Here is a 23,349-nt window from a genome sequence, read left to right on the forward strand (position 1 = left end):
GCCCCGGCCCGGCTCCATTTAATGGCGCGGACGCCAGCGGCGGCGGGCTCCGGGCCGGGCCAGCGCAGCGGAAGAGCCGAGCCAGCATGTCCGGGACCCGAGCCTCCAACGACCGGCCCCCCGGCGCGGGCGGCGTCAAGCGGGGGCGGCTGCAGCAGGAGGCGGCGGCGACTGGCTCCCGCGTGACGGTGGTGCTGGGCGCGCAGTGGGGGGACGAGGGCAAAGGCAAGGTGGTGGACCTGCTGGCCACGGACGCCGACATCATCAGCCGCTGCCAGGTGCGGGCTGGGGCGCCGGGTCCCTCCCCCACCGCCCAGCGAGCCCCCCTCCCCGGACCCAGACGGCCCCTGTCCTCCCATGCCCTGGCCGGTCACTCACCGGCTTGGATGCCTTCCCTCCGGGAGCACCTTTCCCAGGGCCACCCCACCCATGCACGCACACGCACCACTCACACAACCCTCGACCCACACACACCGCCCTCCCTCCACCCACCCCTCCTCCACCATCTGGGCAGCGGGCCAGGGCACAGCTATAAATACAAGTCGCTGAGTTGGGGACACCCGATCCTCAGGGGGTGCTGCATGCCATCGGCGTGACGCTGGACCCTCCATGGGGGAACCGGAGGACCCAGCCCCAGGGTGGTTTGAGGACCCCCGAGACACGCCCCTTCCTCATTTGCAGTGATCACCTGGGGCCTGTCTGGGTCTGGGACAGGGCTTAGCTGGCTCCCCGCATGGTCGGCAGGTGGTGGAGGGGGTGAAAGCTGCCTGCTGGGTGGGGCTGAACCCGGTGAGTCAGCCAAGGAGAGGCAGAGGTGGAAGGGGGCCAGGCCGTCCTGGGGGGCAGTTGGGGCCGGGCCTGAGGGAGGGTGCTTGGGATGATCCTAGCCAGACATGGGAGAGGGAGGGCCACAGACTTCTGGCCAGGGTGACCTGGTGGCTGGCAGTGCCACCGAGGAGGCCAGACCCGCTTTGTCCCCCAGGGCCCAGGGCGGGGCCTCTGCCAGCCGGCGGCTGCTCTCAGCGCCCCCATCTGTTCTGACTGAGCAGGACACTGGGCACTCTCTCGGCTGCCACCCTGGGGCTGCCTGCCCCATGCCAGGGCAGCCAAGTCTGCTGCCCATGGGCTGACTTACAGCTCTGGGCACAAAGGGGTCAACTTTGGGATGCATGCGTCTGGGGTTTGGAGTCCGCCTGGGGCTGTTGCCAATAATTGAACAAGGGCCCCTGCACAGCCCCTTCTCCGGGTTCTGTGGCCTCCTTCCTGAGCTCCGGAGAGCAGGGCTGGGGCTCGCGACGATCCCTGTCAGAGAAGGGAGTCAACCCAGCACCCTGTGTGGCTCAGGGCTGTCTGAGCCCATCCTGCCGGAAGGGACTGTGGCTTCCTAGAAAGTTCTTCCTGGAACGGTGGGGGACCTCCCCGACCGCTCTCGGTCCTAAGCAGCAGGCAAGCTCGTCTGTCGCTCCGGAGATCCCCCAGGTCCTAGAGGTGGTCCCCAGCCCATGCTCCCTGCACGCTGCCTCTGCCCTGCCACCTCGTCCCCGGCCGCCAGGGGGCGTGTCCAGCGCTCTACCGCTCTTCACCCTCCAGGGCGCCCTCAGCGTGGGGCAGCCGCGGCTCCCGCCCTCCTCAGACCTCTGCTCCCGTGAGGCCCAGGCCCCTCCCGAGGAGCTGCCGGCTCTGCTGGACGCCGTGCACTTCTGCAGGGCGGGCTGGGGCCGCCACAGCTGCACTACAAGCGTTCATCCCGCTCCACTGCCAGCTGTGGAGGTGGTTCTGGATCTGGGCCCTCCCTGCTGTGCCCCCGCCCTGTCCCCCTACAGCCCCGCTCACTCGCAGCTGCAGACAGGAGCGCGGAGGGCGCAGCAGGCTGGAGCCCATCCCACACTCGGGCCACCAGGCCGCCCCCGCCAGGCCACCCCGCAGCCTGAGAGAGCCCCTGGCTCTCCAAGCCAGTGGGAGTAAAAGAGGTTTGTCCCTGGAGCCCACAGCTGTCCCCCTCCAGCCTCCTCAAAAGCCAGTGAGGCAGGAGCATCCTGAAGAGCTCCTTCACTGGGGAACGGAGGCTCAACTGTGGAGGAATGAGAGTCACTGCCACGTTTGGAGCCCCCACGGGTGCCACGTGCCCACCCTGATAGCCAAAGGCCTGGCCCTTTGTCCCCACCCATGTGGACCAAGCTAGATCTCAGCGGGGTGCTGCTCTGCAAAGGGAAGGTCAGGGACCTGTCTTCTTTGGGGCCCCAGCCCCAGGCTCTCTGCAAATGCTCAGTGATCCCCGACCTCACAGTGCCCATCTCTCCTCTTAGCGGTGGGGGCTTTCCCCTGCCACCGGGCTCCCAGCATCTCCCCTGTTCTTATGCATACCATGTCTGACCACCCCATGTCATCAGAGGCTGGCAGAGTGAGGAGCTGGCTGGATCTCCCAGGGAAGACTGCCTCTTTTCTTACTTGGAGTGTGGATGCCTGAAGCCAGATGAAGGTACCCGACATGGGGTTTCCAGGCGCACAGAGGCCAAACTACCCTCTCACTCGAGGGGCTGAGCAGAGGACAGAGCAAGGGCGGAGTGGTCCAGGTGGTAAAAGTGCATGCAGTGGGCAGAGCGGGCTGGGCCGCATCTGGGAGACAGGCTGGTTGCCAGGAGGGCTGAAGTCCCCGAAGGGTGGCCTGGGCCTGGGGCCACCCTGAGTGTTGGCTATGCTCCTACCCTGGCTGCCCAAGCCTCTGCACACCCAGGCTCTGGCTCTGCCTTCTGCTGACGCCTGCACCAGCAGAGCCATCACTTCGAGCCCAGCTCCCAAGCCCCCTGGTGGCCCCTGGCATTTGGCAAGAGTCGCTGCTTTGCTCATCCTGGACATGGACTTTCCACCCTGCCCAGAGGTGATCTGGGGCTGCCCAAAGCCCCGCACGGCTCGCCTCATTCTTTTCCCATCCTAGTCGTTTGGGGCCTGTGGTCAGAGTGCACCTGGGGGCCCCTGAGAGTGTCCTCGCCTCCCACAGTCTCTCGCCTTGGGTCCACCTTTAGGACCTGTTTCCTGGGCAGCCTCCCTTCTCCAGGCTGAGCCTATATTGTTCATCCCCCACCTCGTGCCCCCACCCCCACCTTCACACCTGGGCCGTCCTTCCTCCACTCCAGGGTGGCTCTGGGTCTGTTAGGCTGCACTATGCCCCCTGGCCCCACTGTGCCATCTTCCTCCTTGCCTGCTCCCCTGGCTGCTCCCGAGCCTCTCTCTCCTCCAGGCTGAGTCTCCTCTGAGCCAGGTCTGCCCTCCCTGCTCTGTGGCCACATCACATTGCCTGCCTCTCTGTGCTGGGGTCCTGTGTTCCCTCTCTTCTCTCTGGGCACGGACACCCCATCCTACTTCCGAGGGGTCCCCAGGCACCTCCACCTGTGCTTCCTCCCACATGTCCATGGCGTTTCCTTCCCCTGTGTGTCCCACCTGCAGGTCCGGCTCCTACCCCTCAGATAGGCAGCTGAGGACAGGCATACCTGGGTCTCCCTGCCCCCGTTCCCAGGCTGGCAGTGCCTGGCCTTTACCCCCTAGTTCCTCCTTCCATCTCCAAGCTACTTCCTATGGATAACTGGGCTCCCTGCCCAGGACCACAAGGCTCTGGTGAGTCCTGGCCTGGTTTAGAATCCCCGTCTGGCCGGGCGCGGTGGCTCAAGCCTGTAATCCCAGCACTTTGGGAGGCCGAGATGGGCGGATCACGAGGTCAGGAGAAACACGGTGAAACCCTGTCTCTACTAAAAATACAAAAACTAGCCAGGCGAGGTGGCGGGCGCCTGTAGTCCCAGCTACTCGGGAGGCTGAGGCAGGAGAATGGCGTAAACCCAGGAGGCGGAGCTTGCAGTGAGCTGAGATCCGGCCACTGCACTCCAGTCCGGGCGACAGAGCGAGACTCCGTCTCAAAAAAAAAAAAAAAAGAATAGAATCCCCGTCCTTCTGCTGCAGTGCAGACCTCAGGGCTGTTTATGTCTGGCCATGCCCCGTACATGGGCTGAAGGGGCCTGCCCTGGGTCTCCATAGTGCACTCCCAGCCTCCCATGCCCTCCAGCTCTAGCTAGAGCCAGTGTCCAGCTGGCAGACAGGGGTGGAAAGCCATGGCCATGTATGCAGGGGTGTGAGATCACAGGGTGCTCCCACAGTGTCCTCTGTGGTGTGGTAGCGCCAGGCGGGAGCTGGCGTCCTATGCATTGAGGGCCTCTGTGCTGTGGCTGTCGTGGCTCTGGGCGCCCTCTCCAAGAGGCCATCAGGTAACGCTTTGCCTCAGGCTCCAGGGTGCACCAGAGACCTTCTGGGAGCCAGAGGGGCAGCTGCCTTGGCCAGGGAATGCCTGGGCTCGCTTCCAGAAAGAGGTCTTCCCCTACCCCACCTCTGCACTGGTGATGGTGCTGGTCACTGGGCCATGGCTCCAGGACAGAGGGTCCCTGCAGTTAAACACAGCCCCACCTCATTGCGGGAACACAAGTCCCAGGCAGCTGAGACCTGCACACCTGGACCAGTGACCTCAGTTCTGTCCCAGGCCTCACCCCACTACCAAAACGGGCAAAGAACAATTCCTTTGGGTTGAAGGAATGAGTGAATGGTGGGAGCCTGCAAGCAGAGCCCAGAAGGGAGTGAAACAGTGTAAGTGGGTGAACCCACTGCACCACACTAGTAGTCACATGTGCGTGCACACTGGGCACCAGGGCCCCTTGCTCTGTGCCAGGCACGGTCATCATACAAACTGCCATTGGGTGCCAGTGCCAAGAGGTTGGGCCCCAGGAGCCTCACAGCCTCTGAGAAGCACCATCGGCCTCCCCCAGCGCTTGCCACTCTGCTCGCTTCACTGTCTGGCGTGAGCTTGCTGACAGCCAGGCCCTGGGCCAGGGCTGGGGATGGACACAGAGGCATGAGAGCTGGTTGCTCCCATTCCAGGGGCAGAGGTGCAAACAACCACTCCATTGTCCCCTCCTCCCCAAGCCTGCATGAGAGCTTAACCAGGAGGTGGTATAGCATGGGCCTGGCACAGCTAGGGCTGAGGGGGAAGCAGGTAGAGTGCAGTGGCATTGGGGCATGGCACCGTCAGAGATGTAGTCCGCTAATGCTGTGGGGAGAAGGCTCTGGAGCATGGGAGGTAGCAAGCCTCGTCCCAGGTGCTGTTGCAGGTAGGGCTGACGATGGGGGCTGCATCGCAGGAGAGAAAGGGGCCTCCTTGGAACACTGGGCCAAGCAGACACTGTGGCCAGAGGAGTCATCCATGGCATTAAGGGGCCTGTGGATTGCAGGGCAGTGGCCAAGTGGGCTGGGAGTCAAAGGGGGCCCTGGCAGGTCAAAGGTCAATGGACAGCCCCCAAGCCAGGCAGACGGCAGGTGGCATCCCAAGGGTTTAGGGACAGGGTGGACAGGAGCAGGACGATGGCTGCAGGGCAAGGCTGGGACACGTGCAGGTGACAAGCTCAGTGCAGGGGCAGGGCATGCGCCATCTGGGCAGTGTGGAGGTGAGGAGCGAGGACAAAGCCTGTGTGTGGAGAGGCCTTGCAGGTGTCAGCAGCGTGGCGCCGGCGTGGTGGGGAGGAGCGTGGCGTTGGCGTGGTGGGGAGGAGCGTGGCGCCGGCGTGGTGGGGAGGAGCTGTGGGGTGGCAACCCAGAGGCAAGGAGGTGGGCAGAGGCCCCCGGAACTGGCCCTACCCCTCAGCCCAGCCCCAGGTCACAGCACAGCTCTCCCCTGGCTGCCTCCAAGGAGTCCCCAGCTACTGAGTGGCCACTCCACGCCAGCTCAGCCCACATGTCACCTTCCCAGTGCCTGTGGAGGCCCAACCAGGGTGACGCTGGGAGAGGAAAGGGCTTGGAGGAGCCACAGGTCAAATGCAGGAGGCCACACCTGCCTGCCCAGGAGGACAGCAGGAGCCAGGTCCTTAACACCTGGAGGGGAGCAGGTGGGTGTGGTGGCTCACATCTGTAATTCCAGCACTTTGGGAGGCTGAGGTGGGTGGATCACTTGAGGTCAGGAGTTCAAGACCAGCCTGGCCAAGTGAAACCCAGTCTCTACTTAAAATACAAAAATTAGCCAGGCGTGGTGGCAGGCGCCTGTAATCCCAGCTACTGGGGAGGGTGAGGTAGGAGAACAGCTTGAACCCAGGAGGCAGAGGTTGCCATGAGCCAAGATCACGCCATTGCACACCAACCTGGGCGACAGAGTGAGACCCTGTCTCCAAAAAAAAAAAAAAAAAAATCCATTGTTGAAGCTGTCCAGGCTGTGTATTTTGTTTTGGCAGCCCTGGCAGACTATAGATAGATAGACGATACGGAGACAGATGTAGAGAGAGATTTACTTATAAATATAGGTACATATATAAGATGCCTGGAGGGACCAGCAATGGTGGGAGGACTGAGGAGCAGCCCTGATATGTGCTGTGGGTGGTCTGAGGGTGCGCACAGCCTCCTGGAGGGGAGGGTCCTGAGTGGGGCAGTGGGGACAGGGCTGGCCACAGGGCCGTGCCTTCCCTGGCCCCCAGAGGGGTGAGTTGGCTAGACCCACAGGGACAAAGCAGGGGTCAGAGCGGTGTCTGGTTCCTGAGTGGCCCTTGTCACCTCCCCTCGTCCAGTATGGAGACAGCCTCCTTTCCTGAACTCCCTGCCACCAGGGAGGCAGCTGGCAGGGATGTCCCCTAGGGACTCTGAGTGACCAGCCAGACTAGGCAGAGAGTGGTAGGGGAGACTCCAGTGTCCTTGGGAGCTCAGAGCTGTGTCCTGACCCAAGGCTCCACCACAGAGGGGAAGTCCCCAGGAGAAACCTGGAGGCAGGTAAAGAGTGCCAGGGGCCACCAGGCTCCCTGGATACCCCTAACTCTGGGCCCCCAGCCTGAGCTGAGCCTTTGGGTACAGGTCACTCAAGGCAGGTGTTCTGCACCGTCCATCTTCGTATCTTCTCTCTCACTCGCACCCTTGTATCACTGTGCTTCTGAGAGTTGGGGGCGTACCTTAATCTACTGTCCCTGACCTGGTAAACAGTGGAAAGGTGGCATGATGTGTCCCTGCAGCTGCTACACCTCTAGGGGCCATAATTCATGCCATGGCTCTGTGACAGCACCCCCCAGAGTTGTGCAGTGTGCAACATGGGTGACCGCCCATGGCAGCTCACAGCATGTGGCTCAGCCCATTGGCCATGCAGGGGGCTCCTTTCCTAGGAGCAACAGGCCTGGGCTTCCTCTTCACCTGTAGGGGCAGCAGTGGGCATCTTAGGTAAATGCAGGACTCTGCAGCCCCTAGAGGACCCTGAGTGGTGGCTGAAGGATGGATGTGCCCATGGCCTTCCCTGAGCTCAGGTGCCTCAGCTCTGCTTTTAGAGGAGCAGGGCAGCCGAGGGGTGCCTGGCAGAGAGAGGCCTGCCAGCTGGACATGAAGACCCTGGAGCTTGGCCTGAGGGGCTGTGGTGGGAGCCGTGCCTAAGCAGAGCTGTCCTGTGGCACACACTCAACCCTGGCTCTTCTGCCCATCACTTATCTCCATGAGGTAGGAAAGACAGAGTGAGTGCGGCTGCCCTGGGAGCTCAGCACTGGGGGGATGGTGACAGGACTTAGGGCTCAGGGCCGGGCTGCCTGGGACAAGCAGACCCTGAGAGGCCCCCTGTGGCAGGATCCATAGACCCATCTACTGGGCCAGCAGGGGCCAGGAAAGGAGAGGAGGGAGACCCGTGGGGCTGGAGGCACCGGTGCATCTGTGCAAGAGAAGGAAGCCCTGTGAGAGGGCAGCAGCCTCCAGACTGCCCTGCACACCATGCTGAGGGGCCTGGCATCCACCTGCAGCCCGAGGCAGCCCCAAGGGAAGGTCCCAGTGCCTCTCCAGGAAGGGCGGGGCTGGCCCTGATGTTTGGTCCCTCCTCAGCAGCCAGCCTCATGGTCAGCCTTAGCTGGTGGCTCCCATGGCAAGGCAGACCCTGGCCTGGACCTGAAGGCTCTGCCTTTGTGCAGAGCCCTGGCCTGACTGTACCAGCTTCCCTTTGTCCCCCTTTGTCCAGCCCTCCTTGGATGCCTTTGCTGTGGGAACCAGGCTGAAGCTGGAGGAAGGGCAGGAGGACTTCTTGTCCCCCACCTCTCACCACATGCCTGTGCAGCCTGACATCCTGAGACCTCAACTGTGATGGGGAGGACAGACTGGGGTCTCTCCGAGGCCATCGTCCTGGGCTCCCCAGAACTGGGAGGGCCTGCGGGTCAGCAGGCCCCAGGCTCAGTGTCCTGGGCTGGCTCCTGCTCCCGGGAGTGGCCTGGCACTGGCCCTGGGGTCATTGGACACCCACTGGCCCACAACACGCCATGCCTGTTCCTAGGAGCCTGTGTTTGCCCCCAACAGAACCAGGGTGTGCCCAGCGGGGCGTCCCTGGGCCTGCTGACGTGGGCTCTGGGCACTCTGCCATGGCAGGCAGCACTTGCCCTGACTGCCAGGTCATCCCTTCAGGCCTGTCCATCCCAGGCGGGGCTTTGTACAAGGGATAGGCTTCCCTTATCTCTGTTTCCCTACCTGTCCTCAGAGACCTCACCCCTGACTGCCCCCAAAAGGCAGCAGATGCAATCATGGGCATGCACCTACTCTGTGACCCCCGCGGAGAGGAATTACCATACCACGTATGTGCCAAGGCAAGGACAGAGTAAGGGTGGGGGTCTCCAGGAGGGTGCGGTGACCCCCAAACCCAGAGTCTGTTCCAGTCACGCCAGGGCCTGCCCTGTCCCGATGGACTGAACCTGCACGCCCAGGGCTGACTCAGGGTCTGCTGAGCGGCACAGGCTGAGAGCCCCGCCCATCTGCCCAGGATGCGGAAGTGCCCTGACCCTCCACCTCCACCCCGCCTCGGCGCCTGGCAGCATTAGCTTCCCCAGGGCCTCCAGGTGCCCTCAGATCACCCTCCCTCCTGCCACCAGGCTTCCTGCATCTCTCCACCTCCCAGGATCCCCACCCAGTTCACCCAGCACTGCCCCGCCCAGAGCCACTGTCCTGAACTGGTTTCCTGCAAGGACTGGGCCCAGCCAGGCAGGGCAGGCAGAAGTCGGGGCGTGGAGGTGAGGGCTCCTGCCCTGGGAAGGGGCTCCGGGGCTCTGAGTGCTGCCTAATCTCCCAGTGTGTGAAGTTAGGTCCCAGGAGGGCGAGCACCCTGCCTGGCATCTCCGGATCTGCCCTCCCTCTGTCCCCAGGGTTACCCTGGCACCAGCCGCCAGGGCTCTTTCCATGTAAATCTTGTCCAGATGCATCGTGAGGAGCTAGTGCAGAGGGAGGGGACGCCATCACTGAGGGTCCTGCCTGGGCAGGCAGGAAAGACTATGTGGGACACCTCACTGCCAGGCATGTGAGGGTGGGAGGGGAGCTGAGACCCCTCTGCTGGGCAGAGAGCTGTGTGGTATGGCTGGGAGGATCCCCCATGGGTAGACAAGTTGAGGGCTTTTCTGCCGGGACGTGAGGCAGGAAGGTGGAGCTGGATCTGGGCTCTGGAGTCCTGGGGACAGAGTGGGCCCCAAAAGGGCAGTAGTGAAGGAAAGGCCAGACCAGTCTGTGGGGCAGGGTATCCGTGTGTGTCCCCCACCACCCCACTGGGACCCTGCTCACCCTTCAGGTGGAGCTCAAGGAGAGAGGGCAACAGGGAGGGTCCCCCATGCCATCCAGTGGCTGGCCAGAAATGGGGCTGGAGACCTGGCCTTCTCTCGTGGGGCAGAGAGCTTCTGGGGCTCCCTCCAGGCTCTGCCACACCTGGCCTACACGGGTCTCTTATGGTGGCATGAAGACCAAAAGGTGCTGGAGGGACACCCCTTGCCATTGGTGGGGGCCTGGCTTCAGGGGCAATGGGCCATGGTGGGGCATCAGAGATGCTGCCTCTTCCTCAGCTGTGAAGCAGGGACTCCTGCCTACATGTAGGGGAGCCCTATGAGCCGTGCCTTGGGGCTGGAGTGTCCCTGCAATCATCATGCCACCAGCCCACCTGGCCTGCAGGAGCAGAGGGTGGGGGCAGCAGCGGACACCCACTGGGCCTGTGCCCTGCTAAGCAGAGCCAAGCAAAAGGCAGGAGGGCTTTGGCTGTTGCCGTACCTGGAGAGGGTCCCTACTTTATCTCCAGCTTCCACTGGCACAAGAGGCCCTTTGGGAACCTAAGGCAGTGGCGTCCAGGGCGGTGGCACAGTCTGCTTGTGTCATGCGGCTATCTCCTGGCAGGAGGGGATTGGAGTCTGCACATCCTAGTCCCAGGCCCTCTCCCCACCTGCAGCAGGAGTCCCCCAGAGAGGGGAGCCTGTGGCTGGGTGTTCCCCAGAACAGGGCTGGCTCAGAAGGGCTTTTTCCTTTTCATTTTAGATGTGAGGTGCCTGCCCAAAGGGAGGAGTCCCTGCTAAAGAGGGTGAGGGCAGGTTGGGCCGTGGCGGGGGCTGAACTCATGCTCTGCGGAAAGGTTGGGCCCTCACTCCTGCATGAAAGGAGCGAGCTCCAGAGCGGGGCCTGCAGCTGCAGAGACCTGTACCAAGCCACCTGGAGGTGTTGGCACCAGCCTGGGCCAGACCCTTCCGACACAGGCCCGTGACCAAACGGCTGCACTCCTTGCAAGGTGCAGGATGCTCACATCCCAGTCCTGCACAGACGCAGCAGAGCTGGCCACCGAACCAGGCACCCCAAAATCCAACAGCAGTGCCCTGCAGGGACAGAGGAAGCCCCTGTGGGTCAGTCCATGTCCGGGGGGTCCTCAGTACCCAAGTGCCTTCAGCTCAGCCAGGTTTCTGTTCCAGGGGGGCAACAACGCCGGCCACACAGTGGTGGTGGATGGGAAGGAGTATGACTTCCACCTACTGCCCAGCGGCATTATCAACACCAAGGCTGTGTCCTTCATTGGTGAGTACCCTGCCCCCACCTGTGTGTGAGCAGGAAAGGGGGTGTCAGCCAGCCCAGGAGCCCCACTTGCAGGGGTACAGGGTACCAGAGCCTGGTGATGACGGCTCTAGCAGGAGGCTGGACCCCAGCCTCCACCTGCCCCACTGGGCACTGGTGCATAGAAACCTGCATAGCCCAGGCCTGGGCTGGGAACGCAGCTGAGAGGACACCAGGCTGATGGGAGGAGGGCAGAGTCACATCCACCCGCAGGAGCGGGAGTGCCTGATCCCTGATCCCTCCGGGTTGTGCTGCAGGAAGCCTTCTCCAGCCGCCAGCCCCGTCCTGCCCAGCCCTGGGCCCCACATGGCGGGAAACAAGGCCAAGGAGGCACCGCTTAGCAAGTGGCAGGACGTGCCAGGGCTCACACAGACACCCTCAGCTTGTGACACTCCGGGCCTCTGCCACGCGTTTATTTCAGGATGCCATGGCATTTGGGTGACCTTTTGTGCTCACCATGGCTTGCGTAGACTCCAGGTCACTCTCGTCTGGACTGAAGTCCTGTCTCCCTCAGCTGAGCCTGTGCCGTGGCCAGCCTCAGCAGGAACTGGCAAAGGGAAAGGGGTTCCTTGGAGAGGTTCCTGAAGGGCCTCATCTTCAAGCAAAGGGTTTAGAGCTCAGGGGTATATTTGTGTTTTGTTTTTTGTTTTGAGACAGGGTCTCGCTGTGTCACTCAGGCTGCAGTACAATGGCACAGTCCTGCTCACTGCAACCTCAACCTTCTGGGCCCAAGGGATCCTCCTGCCTCAGTCTCCCAAGTAGCCAGGACTACAGGCTTGTGCCACCACACTCAGCTAGTACATATATGCTTTTTTTTTTTTTTTTTTTTGAGAAATGGGAGTCTTGCTATGTTGCCCAGGCTGGTCTCCAACTCCTGGCCTCAAGTGATCCTCCTGCCTCAGCATCGCAAAATGTTGGGATTATAGGCAAGAGCTGCCATGCCCCACCAGAGTGGTGCATTTGTTACAATCGATGGACCTACATTGACACATCACCATCACCCAGCGTCCATAGTCACCTCAGGGTTCACACTTGGTGCTGTACATTCTGCCAGTTTGGACAAACGTATGCTGTGTGTCTGCCACCAGAGTGTCATACAGACTTTTTTCACGTCCTAAAAACCCCCGAGCTCAACGCGTTCATCTCTCCCTCCTCAACCCTCGGCAGCCACTCACGCTGTCTCCGTAGTTTTGCCTTTTTCAGAATCTTGGGAGTTGGAATCGGACAGTATGTTGCCTTTTCAGATTGGCTTCTTCCACTCAGTAATATGCATTTAACTTTCCTCTATGTCTTTTCACGGCTTGATAGCTCATTTGTTTTCAGTGTTGAATAATACTCCACTGTCTGGAGGGACCACCGCTGACTTCTCCTTTTGTTTACTGACGGGCCTCTTGACTGCTGCCGAGTTTCGGCAATCATGAATAGAGCTTCTAAACATCCATGTGCAGGTTTCTGCAGGGACATCAATTTTCGGCTCCTTAAATACTGAGGAATGTGATTGTTTTGCAACCATCACCACCATCCACCTCCAGAACGTTCTTATCTTCACACACTGAAATGCGGCAACATCAAACAGCTCCCCAGTCTCCCTCTCCCAGCCCCTGGTGCCTCCCATGCTACTTTCTATCTCTATGAATTTGACTCTTCCAGGGGCCTCATATCAGCAGAATCATCCTGTTTGTGTCCGTTTGTAACTTCCTTATTTCACTCAGCATCATGTCTTCGAGGCCCCTCCACATTGCAGCCTGTGTCAGAATTTCCTTCCTATTTTAAGGCAGAATACTTTTTCCATCATATGGATAGACCATGTTCTGCTTATCCATTCATCTGTCAATGGACAGCTCTTGGCTACTGTGAATAATGCTGCTAGGAACATAGGTGTGCCCATTTCATGCTGGGTTGTTTTTGTTTGTTTGTTTGCTTTTTGAGACAGAGTCTCACTCTGTCATCCAGAGTTCAGTGGCAGGATCTCAGCTCACTGCAACCTCTGCCTCCCAGGTTCAAGTGATTCTCCTGCCTCAGCCTCCCCAGTAGCTGGGACTACAGGCAGGCACTACCATGCCCAGATTTTTTTTGTATTTTTAGTAGAGACAGGGTTTCACCATGTGGGCCAGGCTGGTTTTGAACTCCTGACCTCAAGAGATCCTCCTGCCTCGGCCTCCCAAAGTGCCAGGATTACAGGCATGAGCCACTGTACCCATTCACTTCATGCTGTTCTTAATGTACGTTTTCCAGTGTCTGGGACACAACTCTTGTCTCATGCCTCTGTCTCTCATGCAGGCAACGGGGTGGTCATCCATTTGCCGGGCTTGTTTGAAGAAGCAGAGAAGAATGAAAAGAAAGGTAGGTCCAAGCTCCTGCAGACTTGCCCTGTCCCAGACACAGTGCCCTGAGCGGCTGTGTTGGCTGGAGCCTCCCTGAGGGTTTCTCCCACAGAGGGGACTGGCGGGGGTGGGTTCCCAACACAGTTGGCCCAGCTCATCACCCACTGGCTCTACCTGTGCAGAAAGCGAGTGAGCCGGGCAATCCAGAGGCCTCAGACACTGGCGGCCTCGGCATCACAGGGCCAGGTAGCACCTGCAAACTCAGGTCAGGAAGTCTGGGAAGGAGCCAGGGACCTGGACCAGACACCCAGTGGGAAGTGGGGACTGGACTGCTGGGCTAATTATGCCTGCAGGGAAGGATGTGGCTCCTGGGGACTCTGAGGAGCATCTGGCCAGGCACACAGAGGCCTGCAGGCAGTGAGTGAGACCCACCAGCTGGGGGTGTGGGCAAGGCAGACCTAGCGTGGGTAGGGACAGACAGCAGCCTGAGTGGGTCTGGGAGGACGCTGAGCTCCAGCCTTAGGCTGAAGGGCAGGATGGGTGTGAAAAGAGCAAGGAGAATGTGATTCTGGGGACATGGGCACCAGGGGGTACCCAGACTGAGGCCCTGAGGGGGCAGGTCACCTTCAGAGTGGCTGCAGGTAGGGAGGAAGGCCAGACACTCACACCAGCTCCGGCTCCCCAGCCCGGAGGGGGTGAAGCCTGCAGGCATGAGAGTGGGCATCCCAGTGGGGGGTGGAGTGAGGGTCCGGGAGACTCAGCTGGGGAGGAGGCAGTGAGGGCGGGCCTGCTGCTTGCTGCACAACAGAGGTGGTCCTGTCAGCCCCCACATGCCTTACCCGGATGGGAGCCGGGTGAGCTAGCCCAGCTTTGGCCCCTCACGTGTGAGCTGCAGTGAACACTGACCCACCTGCGTGCCGTGTCCCCACAGGCCTGAAGGACTGGGAGAAGAGGCTCATCATCTCTGACAGAGCCCACCTTGGTACGTTTCCCACTGGGATACAGGGAACAGCCCCTCCTGCCCCCACCATTGCCAGCCGGCCCTGCTCCTCCATGGCCACCAAGATCAGGGAAGTCCCCAAGGCCTTCTTGTTCCACATGGCTCCGTTAGCTTGTACATTATCCTTTTTAAAGAGCTTCAAGGTGGGAGCTGGGTCAGGGATCCCTAGCCCATTTGCAGATGGGGAAACTGAGCCCCAGACACTCATGGTCACACCCCAGTTTGTCCTCTTTGAAATCTCGACCACCCCCTTCCCAGGAGACTCAGGCCAGCAGGAGGTGAATTCCATGTGTAAACATCTGTCCTCTGCTTCTCTCCTGTTCCCTGGTGCCCTCACCTGGCCCACCCGACAGTGTTCGATTTTCACCAGGCTGTCGATGGACTTCAGGAAGTGCAGCGCCAGGCACAAGAGGGGAAGAAGTAAGTCTGCCGGGACTCTCACCCTCAGGGAGTCTTCTGGGCCGGCAAGCTGGTAGACTGTGGCGTGTGTCTGGTCTTGGGCACGAGGAGGGTACCTCCACCCACTCAAAGCCCCTGGAGAATGGCACCTGTCAAAATTCCACAGTGCATCACCCAACCCCCGGACGAGCCAGCCCGTCTCTCTCTGGGGTTGCACACTGTCCTTGCCGGCTGCCACTGCCACGCAGCTCCCCACAGGAGTGCACAAGCCCTGCCGTAGCCTGTCATACCCACCACCTTTCCTGACTCCACACAGGCCCCAGGGAGGACATGAGGAACACTAAAAGAGTTTAGTAGAACCTCAGATGTGCCAAGGACACAGGAGTGAGGCAGATGAGTGTCCTGCCTCAGAGAGGTGACGATCACACTTACTCACTCACAGTCCCACAAAGGCAAGGGCACACACTCCCGCTCTCACATACACACCACACGCCCCACAAAGGCAAGGGCACACACTCCTGCCCTCACATACACACCACACGCCCCACAAAGGCAAGGGCACACACTCCTGCCCTCACATACACACCACACGCCCCACAAAGGCAAGGGCACACACTCCTGCCCTCACATACACACCACACGCCCCACAAAGGCAAGGGCACACACTCCTGCCCTCACATACACACCACACGCCCCACAAAGGCAAGGGCACACACTCCTGCTCTCACATACACACCACACGCCCACGCATGCTCGCACAGGTATGCACGTGCACGCACCGCACAAGCCCACACACCCACGCAAATGCACAAAAGTACACACAGCCACACCTACATACACTCACACACGTGCACACACTCCGTGTGCACACATCCACACACAGGCACACACCATACCAGTACATACATCCATGCGAGTGCGTACACCCACACATGCACACACACACAGCTCAGCCAGACACAGGCGGCAATGGTGAGCACTGCAGTCATGAGCCGGCGGGGTCATGGCCTCAGGGGGATGCCTGAGCTCCTTGGGGCTCCTGGGTTCTCATGGGCACCCCCTCCTCATCTTTCAGTATAGGCACCACCAAGAAGGGAATCGGACCCACCTACTCTTCCAAAGCTGCCCGGACGGGCCTCCGCATCTGTGACCTCCTGTCAGATTTCGATGAGTTTTCCTCCAGGTACCTGAGCCATCTGCAGTCCTGGGAGAGGATGGGGAGAGGTTGCCGGAAGGGACTGTGGCTAGTGGGGAGGGCCCTGAGGACCCGCGTGGACCGTGATGGGGTGACAATGACTGTCCCTTGTGCAGATTCAAGAACCTGGCCCACCAGCACCAGTCGATGTTCCCCACCCTGGAAATAGACATTGAAGGCCAACTCAAAAGGCTCAAGGTGAAGCCGGGGCCGCAGTGTGGGGGCTGCGAAGTGCCCCCTCCAGGGAGGCGGCTGTCCTGCCGGGTGCTCGTTGAACACCCTTCGGTCACACCCGTTCTTAGGCATTGTTATGGGCTGGCCAACCTTCCTGGGGACGCAGGACTCCTCTGCCCCAGGTCACAGGCTCACTCTGCTGCTTGGTCCTTTCTTGCAGGGCTTTGCTGAGCGGATCAGACCCATGGTCCGAGATGGCGTTTACTTTATGTATGAGGCCCTCCATGGCCCCTCCAAGAAGATCCTGGTGGAGGGTGCCAACGCCGCCCTCCTCGACATTGACTTCGGTATGTCCGGGAAGATGTGCGTGCCAGCGACCTTTCGTGCCTGCCAGGGAAGACCCAGCTGCGGAGAGCTGTGGGAACAGATGGGGGAGGGAGGGGCAGACCCGCTTTCCAAGGCCACAGTGCCATCCATGCCCATGGAAATGATCCTCGTGTCCTTAGTATTCCTATTGTCAGCAAGGGAGGGGAGAGGAGAAAGTGCTGGGCTAGAGATGAGAGAACAGGGTGACAAGGTGACACGGTCAGGGGTGGGGCCAGGGAGCCTGGCAAGGTGGGTCAGAGTCAGCCCTTCCGACGGTCTGTACAGCCATATCCTGTCCTCAGCCCCACGGGCGCACCAGCTTACCCTCACCCCCAAGGCGGCCTGGCCACCTCAGGCCATGCTGTGGGCAACTTCCTCCCTCCCCTCACCCCAGACTCTTATGTGAGCCACACAGCCCAGCACACAGCACCCATTCGGCCACTCCCCCAGGACAGGCCAGGCTGGCGACCCCCATGGAGGGGACCCCCCCATGGTTTGAACTGCCCGCTGCCCTTTACTGAGAAGGCCTCTTGGGCTGGGTGGAGTAATCTACAGGGGATGACAGGTAGCCCCCTAACCTGCTCTGTCTTGCAGGGACCTACCCCTTTGTGACTTCATCCAACTGCACAGTGGGCGGCGTGTGCACAGGCCTGGGCATTCCCCCGCAGAACATAGGTGACGTGTATGGTGTGGTGAAGGCCTATACCACACGCGTGGGCATCGGGGCCTTCCCCACCGAACAGATCAACGTGAGTCCCCAGGCCCTCAGGACCCCATGGGAGGACAGGGAGGACAGGCAGCGGTGCCAGGGGTGGGGTGAGCAGTGCCAGGGTGGGGGCCTGTGAGGACCCTGCCTGTACCATTTCCCCATCTCCCACCAGGGCCCTTCCTGCTGTGCAGGCCAGGGTGGGGCTTAGTAAGAGGCACTGGGGTGGGCCTATTCCCAGGGCCACAGCACATGAGCTCACACAGGGTGTGCACATGTACACATGTACACATGACCTCACTCCCCTCGGAGTGTGAGGCCCACAGGCAAGTGGGGGCGCCTTGCAGCTCCTCAGGACACCCTCATTTGGGGTAGCTGGTGGACTCACCTTGGCTCAGAGAGGACACTAAGCACCTTCCCTCGGCCTTGTCCCCAGGTTGGGGGGGGGTCCTCTGTCACAACCAAGCTAGAATTGGGGCTGAAAGCCAACCCCCACAACCCCGCCCAGCTCTCCAGCCTCAGGAAGTTTTCTGGAAGCTGCTGTGGCCCCAGAATCCTCAGGAGGCCCCAGCCTTCCTCTCTCAGCCTCAACCTGTGACCCTTGGTAGGGCAAGGACATGGCCCTTGTGCCTGAGCAGGAGGCAGGGCAGGTGCTGGGAGAGCCAACACAGGGAGGGCGGACGCTCTCCAGAGAGGCTTGAGAGGGTGCAGGGATAAGTGTCAGGAGGTACACACACCCCTGACCCCCAAAGCCAAGCTGCAGGGCCAGGCCTACCTCCTCCAGCTGCCCAAGGCAGGAGGGGAAGATGGCAAGGCTGCCGGTGCCTTCCCCAGCTCACAAAGCCTAGTGGTCAGGGGTGTTCAGGAAGAGTGCTCACCGGCTCACGCGGCACTGTGGGCCAGGCCCTGCCCGTTGTGAGCCTCAGCTGCCGGACAGGCTTACCATGGATGTGGGGATGTGGGGGAGCTGGACGTAAGGACTGTCGGCGGAGGCGGGGCAGCCTCAGGGATTCTGAGATCTGCATGTGGGGAGGGGGAGGCGGGGGAGCAGCAGGTCCAGGCCGCACAAAGCCCCCACCACAGTCCACGTGACATCTGCCCTATTCTCATGTAGGAGATTGGAGACCTGCTGCAGACCCGCGGCCACGAGTGGGGGGTGACCACAGGCAGGAAGAGGCGCTGTGGCTGGCTCGACCTGATGATTCTGAGATATGCTCACATGGTCAATGGATTCACTGCGTAAGCAACCCATGCTGCTGCCATCCCCACTGGGACCGTCCCTGACTCCCGACACCTGCAGAGGCAAGCAGCACTGGACGCAGGGGCTGAGGGCCACCAAGTCTCCTTGGACAAGGTTTCCCACTGGTCTCAACCCTTCCACAAAGCACGGCCCAGGGGTGAGCGGTATGGAGGCCTGTGCAGGGTGTGTTGCAGCCAGCCCTGGGAGCACAGACTCTCACCCCAGGGCTGATGCCATGAAGGATGAGGGCATTCTGGCACTTGTAAAAGGTTAAAATGCTTCATGTGGAGACCAGAAGTCCCCAGGACGAAAGGATGCACCGTCATCCTGCTAGGAGGATGGAAGCACTGGTGCCAGCCTGTTGAGGCGTCCACTCTGCAGGCCCCTCTGCTCCTCACGGACTGGCCCAGGCTGCCCAGCTTCCAGGCTGTCTCCCCAACTGTTCAGGCTGTCTTCCCGGCTGTTCAGGCTGTCTCCCAGGGATCAGAAAGAGGCTTTGCATGATGGCTGGGCTCACGGCTTCCTCTCCAGCTCAGTCAGACAGGCCAAGGCTGTGAGTCGCACATCTTTCACCAGGGTTGACAGCATCAGCCAAAATTCCTCGAGAATTAACCAGACCCCTCCTGGGTGGGTAGAGCCAACCCGGCAACAGGAAGCAGAGGAACCTAGCAGCTGAGGGTGTGGCGTCTGGGGTCCCTGACGCTCACTTTCCTTATGTGCAACGCAGGGTTCATGGCGCCAGCCTCACCATGTGCTGGGGCTCAGGCTGCAGTGCTAGCTTGCCTGCCACTCATCTGCTCTGCAGCCCAGTTCCTAACAGGCCACCACCAAGTACTGGTCCGCAGCCCAGGGACTGGGGACCCGTGCTATAAATAACAGAAGTGAGAGGTGAAAAGCAAATGGAAGAAACCTCAGCATTGCTGACCACTTCGTGGGTTTGCCTGGCCCCTTGGCTTTCCACAGGCTGGCCCTGACGAAGCTGGACATCCTGGACGTACTGGGTGAGATTAAAGTCGGCATCTCATACAAGCTGAATGGGAAGAGGATTCCCTATTTCCCAGGTATGTGAAGTGGGGCAGCCGTTCTGCCCGCTGGGCTGTTTCATGGGTATTGGAATAGATGGGACCTGGGACTTCTCAGAGGGGAGAGTTCCCACATTCACAGGACACAGGGCAAGCAGCTTGTCTCCAGGGACCAGCCTCCATCATGGCTTTCGCCTCTCATGGGTTTCTCCCCACAATGTTCCCCGGGAGGCCTGGCCGGGCAGGGGTGGCTGCAGGTGCCTTCCAGTGCTGTGGGAATGGCAAGGGGGACAGACTACGCACCTGGGACCCTGGGGGTCCTTCAGCTGCCTTGGAGAAAAGGCCCACCTGCAGGGAGCCACGGGAGGCACACAGGAGTGAGTGGAGGCAGTCGGCTCTGGAAAACCTAAAGCTCTATGCAGATGTAAAGGATGACTATTTCATCTGAGAAAATACGCTTTGTGGTGAGATTTTTAAGAACTAACTGGGATCTCTGCTCCCGTGTACCCCTTCTTCTGGAAAGCATGAAGGAGATGCCATTTTCCTAGGTTTCACAGTTTCGTGTGCATCTGGACGTGCCCCCTCAACCTCAGTCCAGGGTCACGTTCTGACCCCCACAATGGCTTCCTCCCCAGCAGCCCTGGGTGAGCTGCCCCTGGCTGGTCTCCATTCAGCAGATCTGTGTAGACCACAGAGGGCCACCTGGCCACAGGAGCCGTGTGTGTCCTTACAGGCAGTGTCCCTGACCCTCCTGACCCTTGACCTTTGAGAGGATGCACTGCTGAGGCCTGCAAGGTCTCCTCATGGTGGTCCAGGGTCCCAGGAGGACATGCAAACACTGCCTGGCTCCAAGGCTCAAGCACATGTGCAGCGAGAACCTGTGTTCCAGCATCTTCCATCTGTAAGGGTGGTCGTCTTCTACCATGAGCCACAGAGTCCTGCACAGAGCGGGGGACCCTGCCCTCTGGGAGCTGATGTTCTTGGGGTGGGAGGACATAGATGCTTCAGGATCCCTTAGTGCTTCAGGATTCTAGAGTCTTAGAATTTCCAAGCCCAGGCTTGGAGTGCCTCAGCTGATGTCACAGTGGAGGTTCTAGCAGAGTGGGTAGCACATATGTGTCATGTCCCTCTGGTCTGGAAGGCATGTAGTCAGTGTCTGAGCCCCACTGCTGTCCCCTGCTCACCACCCAACACTGAGAAAATCAAACTGGGCTACGTGCCCACTTGCTGCCTTCCTCATTGCTGAGTCCCTGAGCAAGGAGGCCCTGGATGGGGGTGGCTGTGTCACCAAATATTTGCTTCCTTGGTGATAGGAGAGAGGTCTGTGGGCCCCACTCATCTCCTGTGTGCTTCCCCCAGCTAACCAGGAGATGCTTCAGAAGGTCGAAGTCGAATATGAAACGCTGCCTGGCTGGAAAGCAGACACCACAGGCGCCAGGAGGTGGGAGGACCTGCCCCCGCAGGCCCAGAACTACATCCGCTTTGTGGAGAATCACGTGGGAGTCGCAGGTGGGTGCCCTGCATCCCCAGCCACCCTCCCTGCACCCTGGATGCCCCAAGGGGCCCACATCCCAGCGCAGGGCTTGGTGAGCAATAAGAAAACCAAGTGTGGTCACCAAGGGAATATATTGGATGGCAGGAGGGGAGGAGGACTCAGAGCTGGGGCAGCGCGGCTCCTGTGGCCAGGGTGTGGGTGTGACCTTGCCAGGAGTCCCTGCCTCTCCGCATCCAGAACAACAGATGGGTCACATCCCAGCCATATGAGTGTGTCGTATGTTTACTCTCACAGCCCAGGGGTGTTTGCACCTACAGAGAAAGGGCCTGCAGGGACAGCCACTAAGTAACTAAGGTTGCCATTTCCAAGGGAGAAGGGAAGAGACTCCTGTTTTCTGCTGCAGGAGGATCAGTCCCCCAACATGTGCTACCTTCTTTTTTTAATTTATTTTTATTTTTTTTAATTATAGATAGGTTTTTTTTTTTTTTTTGAGACGGAGTCTGGCTCTGTCACCCAGGCTGGAGTGCAGTGGCACGGTCTTGGCTCACTGCAACCTCCGCTTCCCAGGTTCAAGCGATTCTCACGCCTCAGTCTCCCGAGTAGCTGGGACTACAGGTGCCCGTCACACGCCCAGCTAATTTTTTTTTTTTTTTTAGTAGAGACGGAGTTTCACCGTATTAGCCAGGCTGGTCTCGATCTCCTCACCTCATGATCCACCCGCCTCGGCCTCCCAAAGTGCTGGGATTACAGGCGTGAGCCACTGCGCCCGGCCTGCACTACCTTCATAACTTAAAAATTAGAACTGTCTCCATTTGGAGAGAAAATAGCCCTTTTTACCAGATGAACTACGCAGAAAGATAGGACGCTAAAGAAAACGTTTTCTGAATTTCCTGCCTCCAGTGTGTATCATAACAGTCTTTTCTGCTTTTTCAGTCAAATGGGTTGGTGTTGGCAAGTCAAGAGAGTCCATGATCCAGCTGTTTTAGTCTCAGACTGAGCTGATCCCAACAGACCTGGCAGTGTCTGGACTTGTGTAAACAGCAGCAATCACGTTCCTCGGCAGCCACAACCAACACCAAAGCCGGAAAACCGTTTTCTGTACTTCTCTATTTCTGTTCAACCTGTTGGTTTCTACAATGATTTTAAACATTGGAAAGCCAGCCTTGTGTATATTTTTTAAAATTCTGCTATTTAAAATGAGCCAAAGTGCTCAAAGCAGAGACCTTCTATGACATATTAGTGTCACATGGTTGCGTGTCCAGCTGAAGCAGTGTCATAATAAACATCTCCAATGGCCACTGAATGGGAGCAGTCATTACATGTTTGATTTGACTTTGTCTTTATCGCTTTTAAACACTGAAAGACAATTCACTGTGATGGGAGTCTGGACGACGCAGCTTCCTAAGAGCTGCCCATGTTTTTTGGGTCACAAAGCCAAGCCTTGTGTTTACTCGGAAAATTAAATAGAACAAGCCCATATAAGAGACCAAGTGAATTAAATATGGTTTTTTTGTTTATTTGTTTTGTTTTGTTTTGAGATGGAGTCTTGCTCTGTCGCCCAGGCTGGAGTGCAGTGGCACGATCTCAGCTCACCACAACCTCTGCCTCCCAGGTTCAAATGATTCTCCTGCCTCAGCCTCCCGAGTAGCTGGGATTATAGGCGCCCGCCACCACGCCCAGCTAATTTTTGTATTTTTAATAGGGACAGGGTTTCGCCATGTTGGCCAGGCTGGTCTCAAACGCCTGACCTCATGATCCGCCCGCCTCAGCCTCCCAAAGTGCTGGGGTTACAGGTGGGAGCCACTGCACCAGTGTGTTTAGTTTTTTTTGTTTGTTTGTTTTGGTTTTGTTTTGTTTTTGGAGACAGAGTCTCGCTCTGTCGCCCGGGCTGGAGTGCAGTGGCCGGATCTCCGCTCACTGCAAGCTCCGCCTCCCGGGTTTACGCCATTCTCCTGCCTCAGCCTCCTGAGTAGCTGGGACAACAGGCGCCCGCCACCTCGCCCGGCTAGTTTGTATTTTTTTTTTTTTTTAGTAGAGATGGGGTTTCACCGGGTTAGCCAGGATGGTCTCGATCTCCTGACCTCGTGATCCGCCCGTCTCGGCCTCCCAAAGTGCTAGGATTACAGGCTTGAGCCACCGTGCCCGGCCTTTAGTTTTTAAAAAACATATTTAGGCCGGGTGCGGTGGCTCAGAGTTCGGAGTAAGTTTAGAAAAACAACTGCCCTTCCAGTATCCTTTCAAAGACAGGGAATCCTACAGAAAGGCCAGTCTGGTGGGGTTAGACCCTGACTTTTGAGCACTGTGGCTGTCAGCCGGTCTCAGTAGCACAGGAAGTTCAGCAGGCTCTACTCACACGGCAGGGGCCCGGGGGCATAGGCTGGGTTATGAGATTACTGTGACTCCAGGGGTTCAAGCAACTTTTCTAGATAGTGCCAAGAACAGCCCTCAGTGACCTGAGCGACAGGAAAGCCATGCAACTGCATGGCCCCGCCCCAGGCCACGGGCGTTTCCTTCCTCGGGCCTGAGTCCCTCAGCAGCACAGCCACCTTG

At 59.4% G+C, this 23,349-nt stretch overlaps 1 protein-coding gene across 2 annotated transcripts; it reads left to right on the forward strand.

The window, feature by feature from the left end:
- On the forward strand, positions 1-22,102 carry ADSS1 (adenylosuccinate synthase 1). 2 transcript variants are annotated; one of them, XM_030930543.1, is made up of 13 exons: positions 1-278; positions 10,740-10,842; positions 13,159-13,221; positions 14,134-14,184; positions 14,556-14,622; positions 15,677-15,784; positions 15,913-15,994; positions 16,191-16,317; positions 16,931-17,085; positions 18,157-18,281; positions 19,246-19,343; positions 20,664-20,813; positions 21,733-22,102. In XM_030930543.1, exons 1-13 carry the CDS (start codon positions 87-89, stop codon positions 21,783-21,785), a joined length of 1,374 nt encoding a protein of 457 aa, XP_030786403.1. In that variant the 5' UTR covers positions 1-86; the 3' UTR covers positions 21,786-22,102. The 2 variants fall into 2 exon arrangements, with proteins under 2 accessions (XP_030786403.1, XP_030786404.1); XM_030930544.1 differs by lacking the exon at positions 1-278 and adding an exon at positions 5,442-5,918.
- Positions 22,103-23,349: the final 1,247 nt, after the last annotated feature.

The sequence above is a fragment of the Rhinopithecus roxellana genome, chromosome 5, assembly GCF_007565055.1.
Source record: "Rhinopithecus roxellana isolate Shanxi Qingling chromosome 5, ASM756505v1, whole genome shotgun sequence".
Taxonomy (NCBI): domain Eukaryota; kingdom Metazoa; phylum Chordata; class Mammalia; order Primates; family Cercopithecidae; genus Rhinopithecus; species Rhinopithecus roxellana.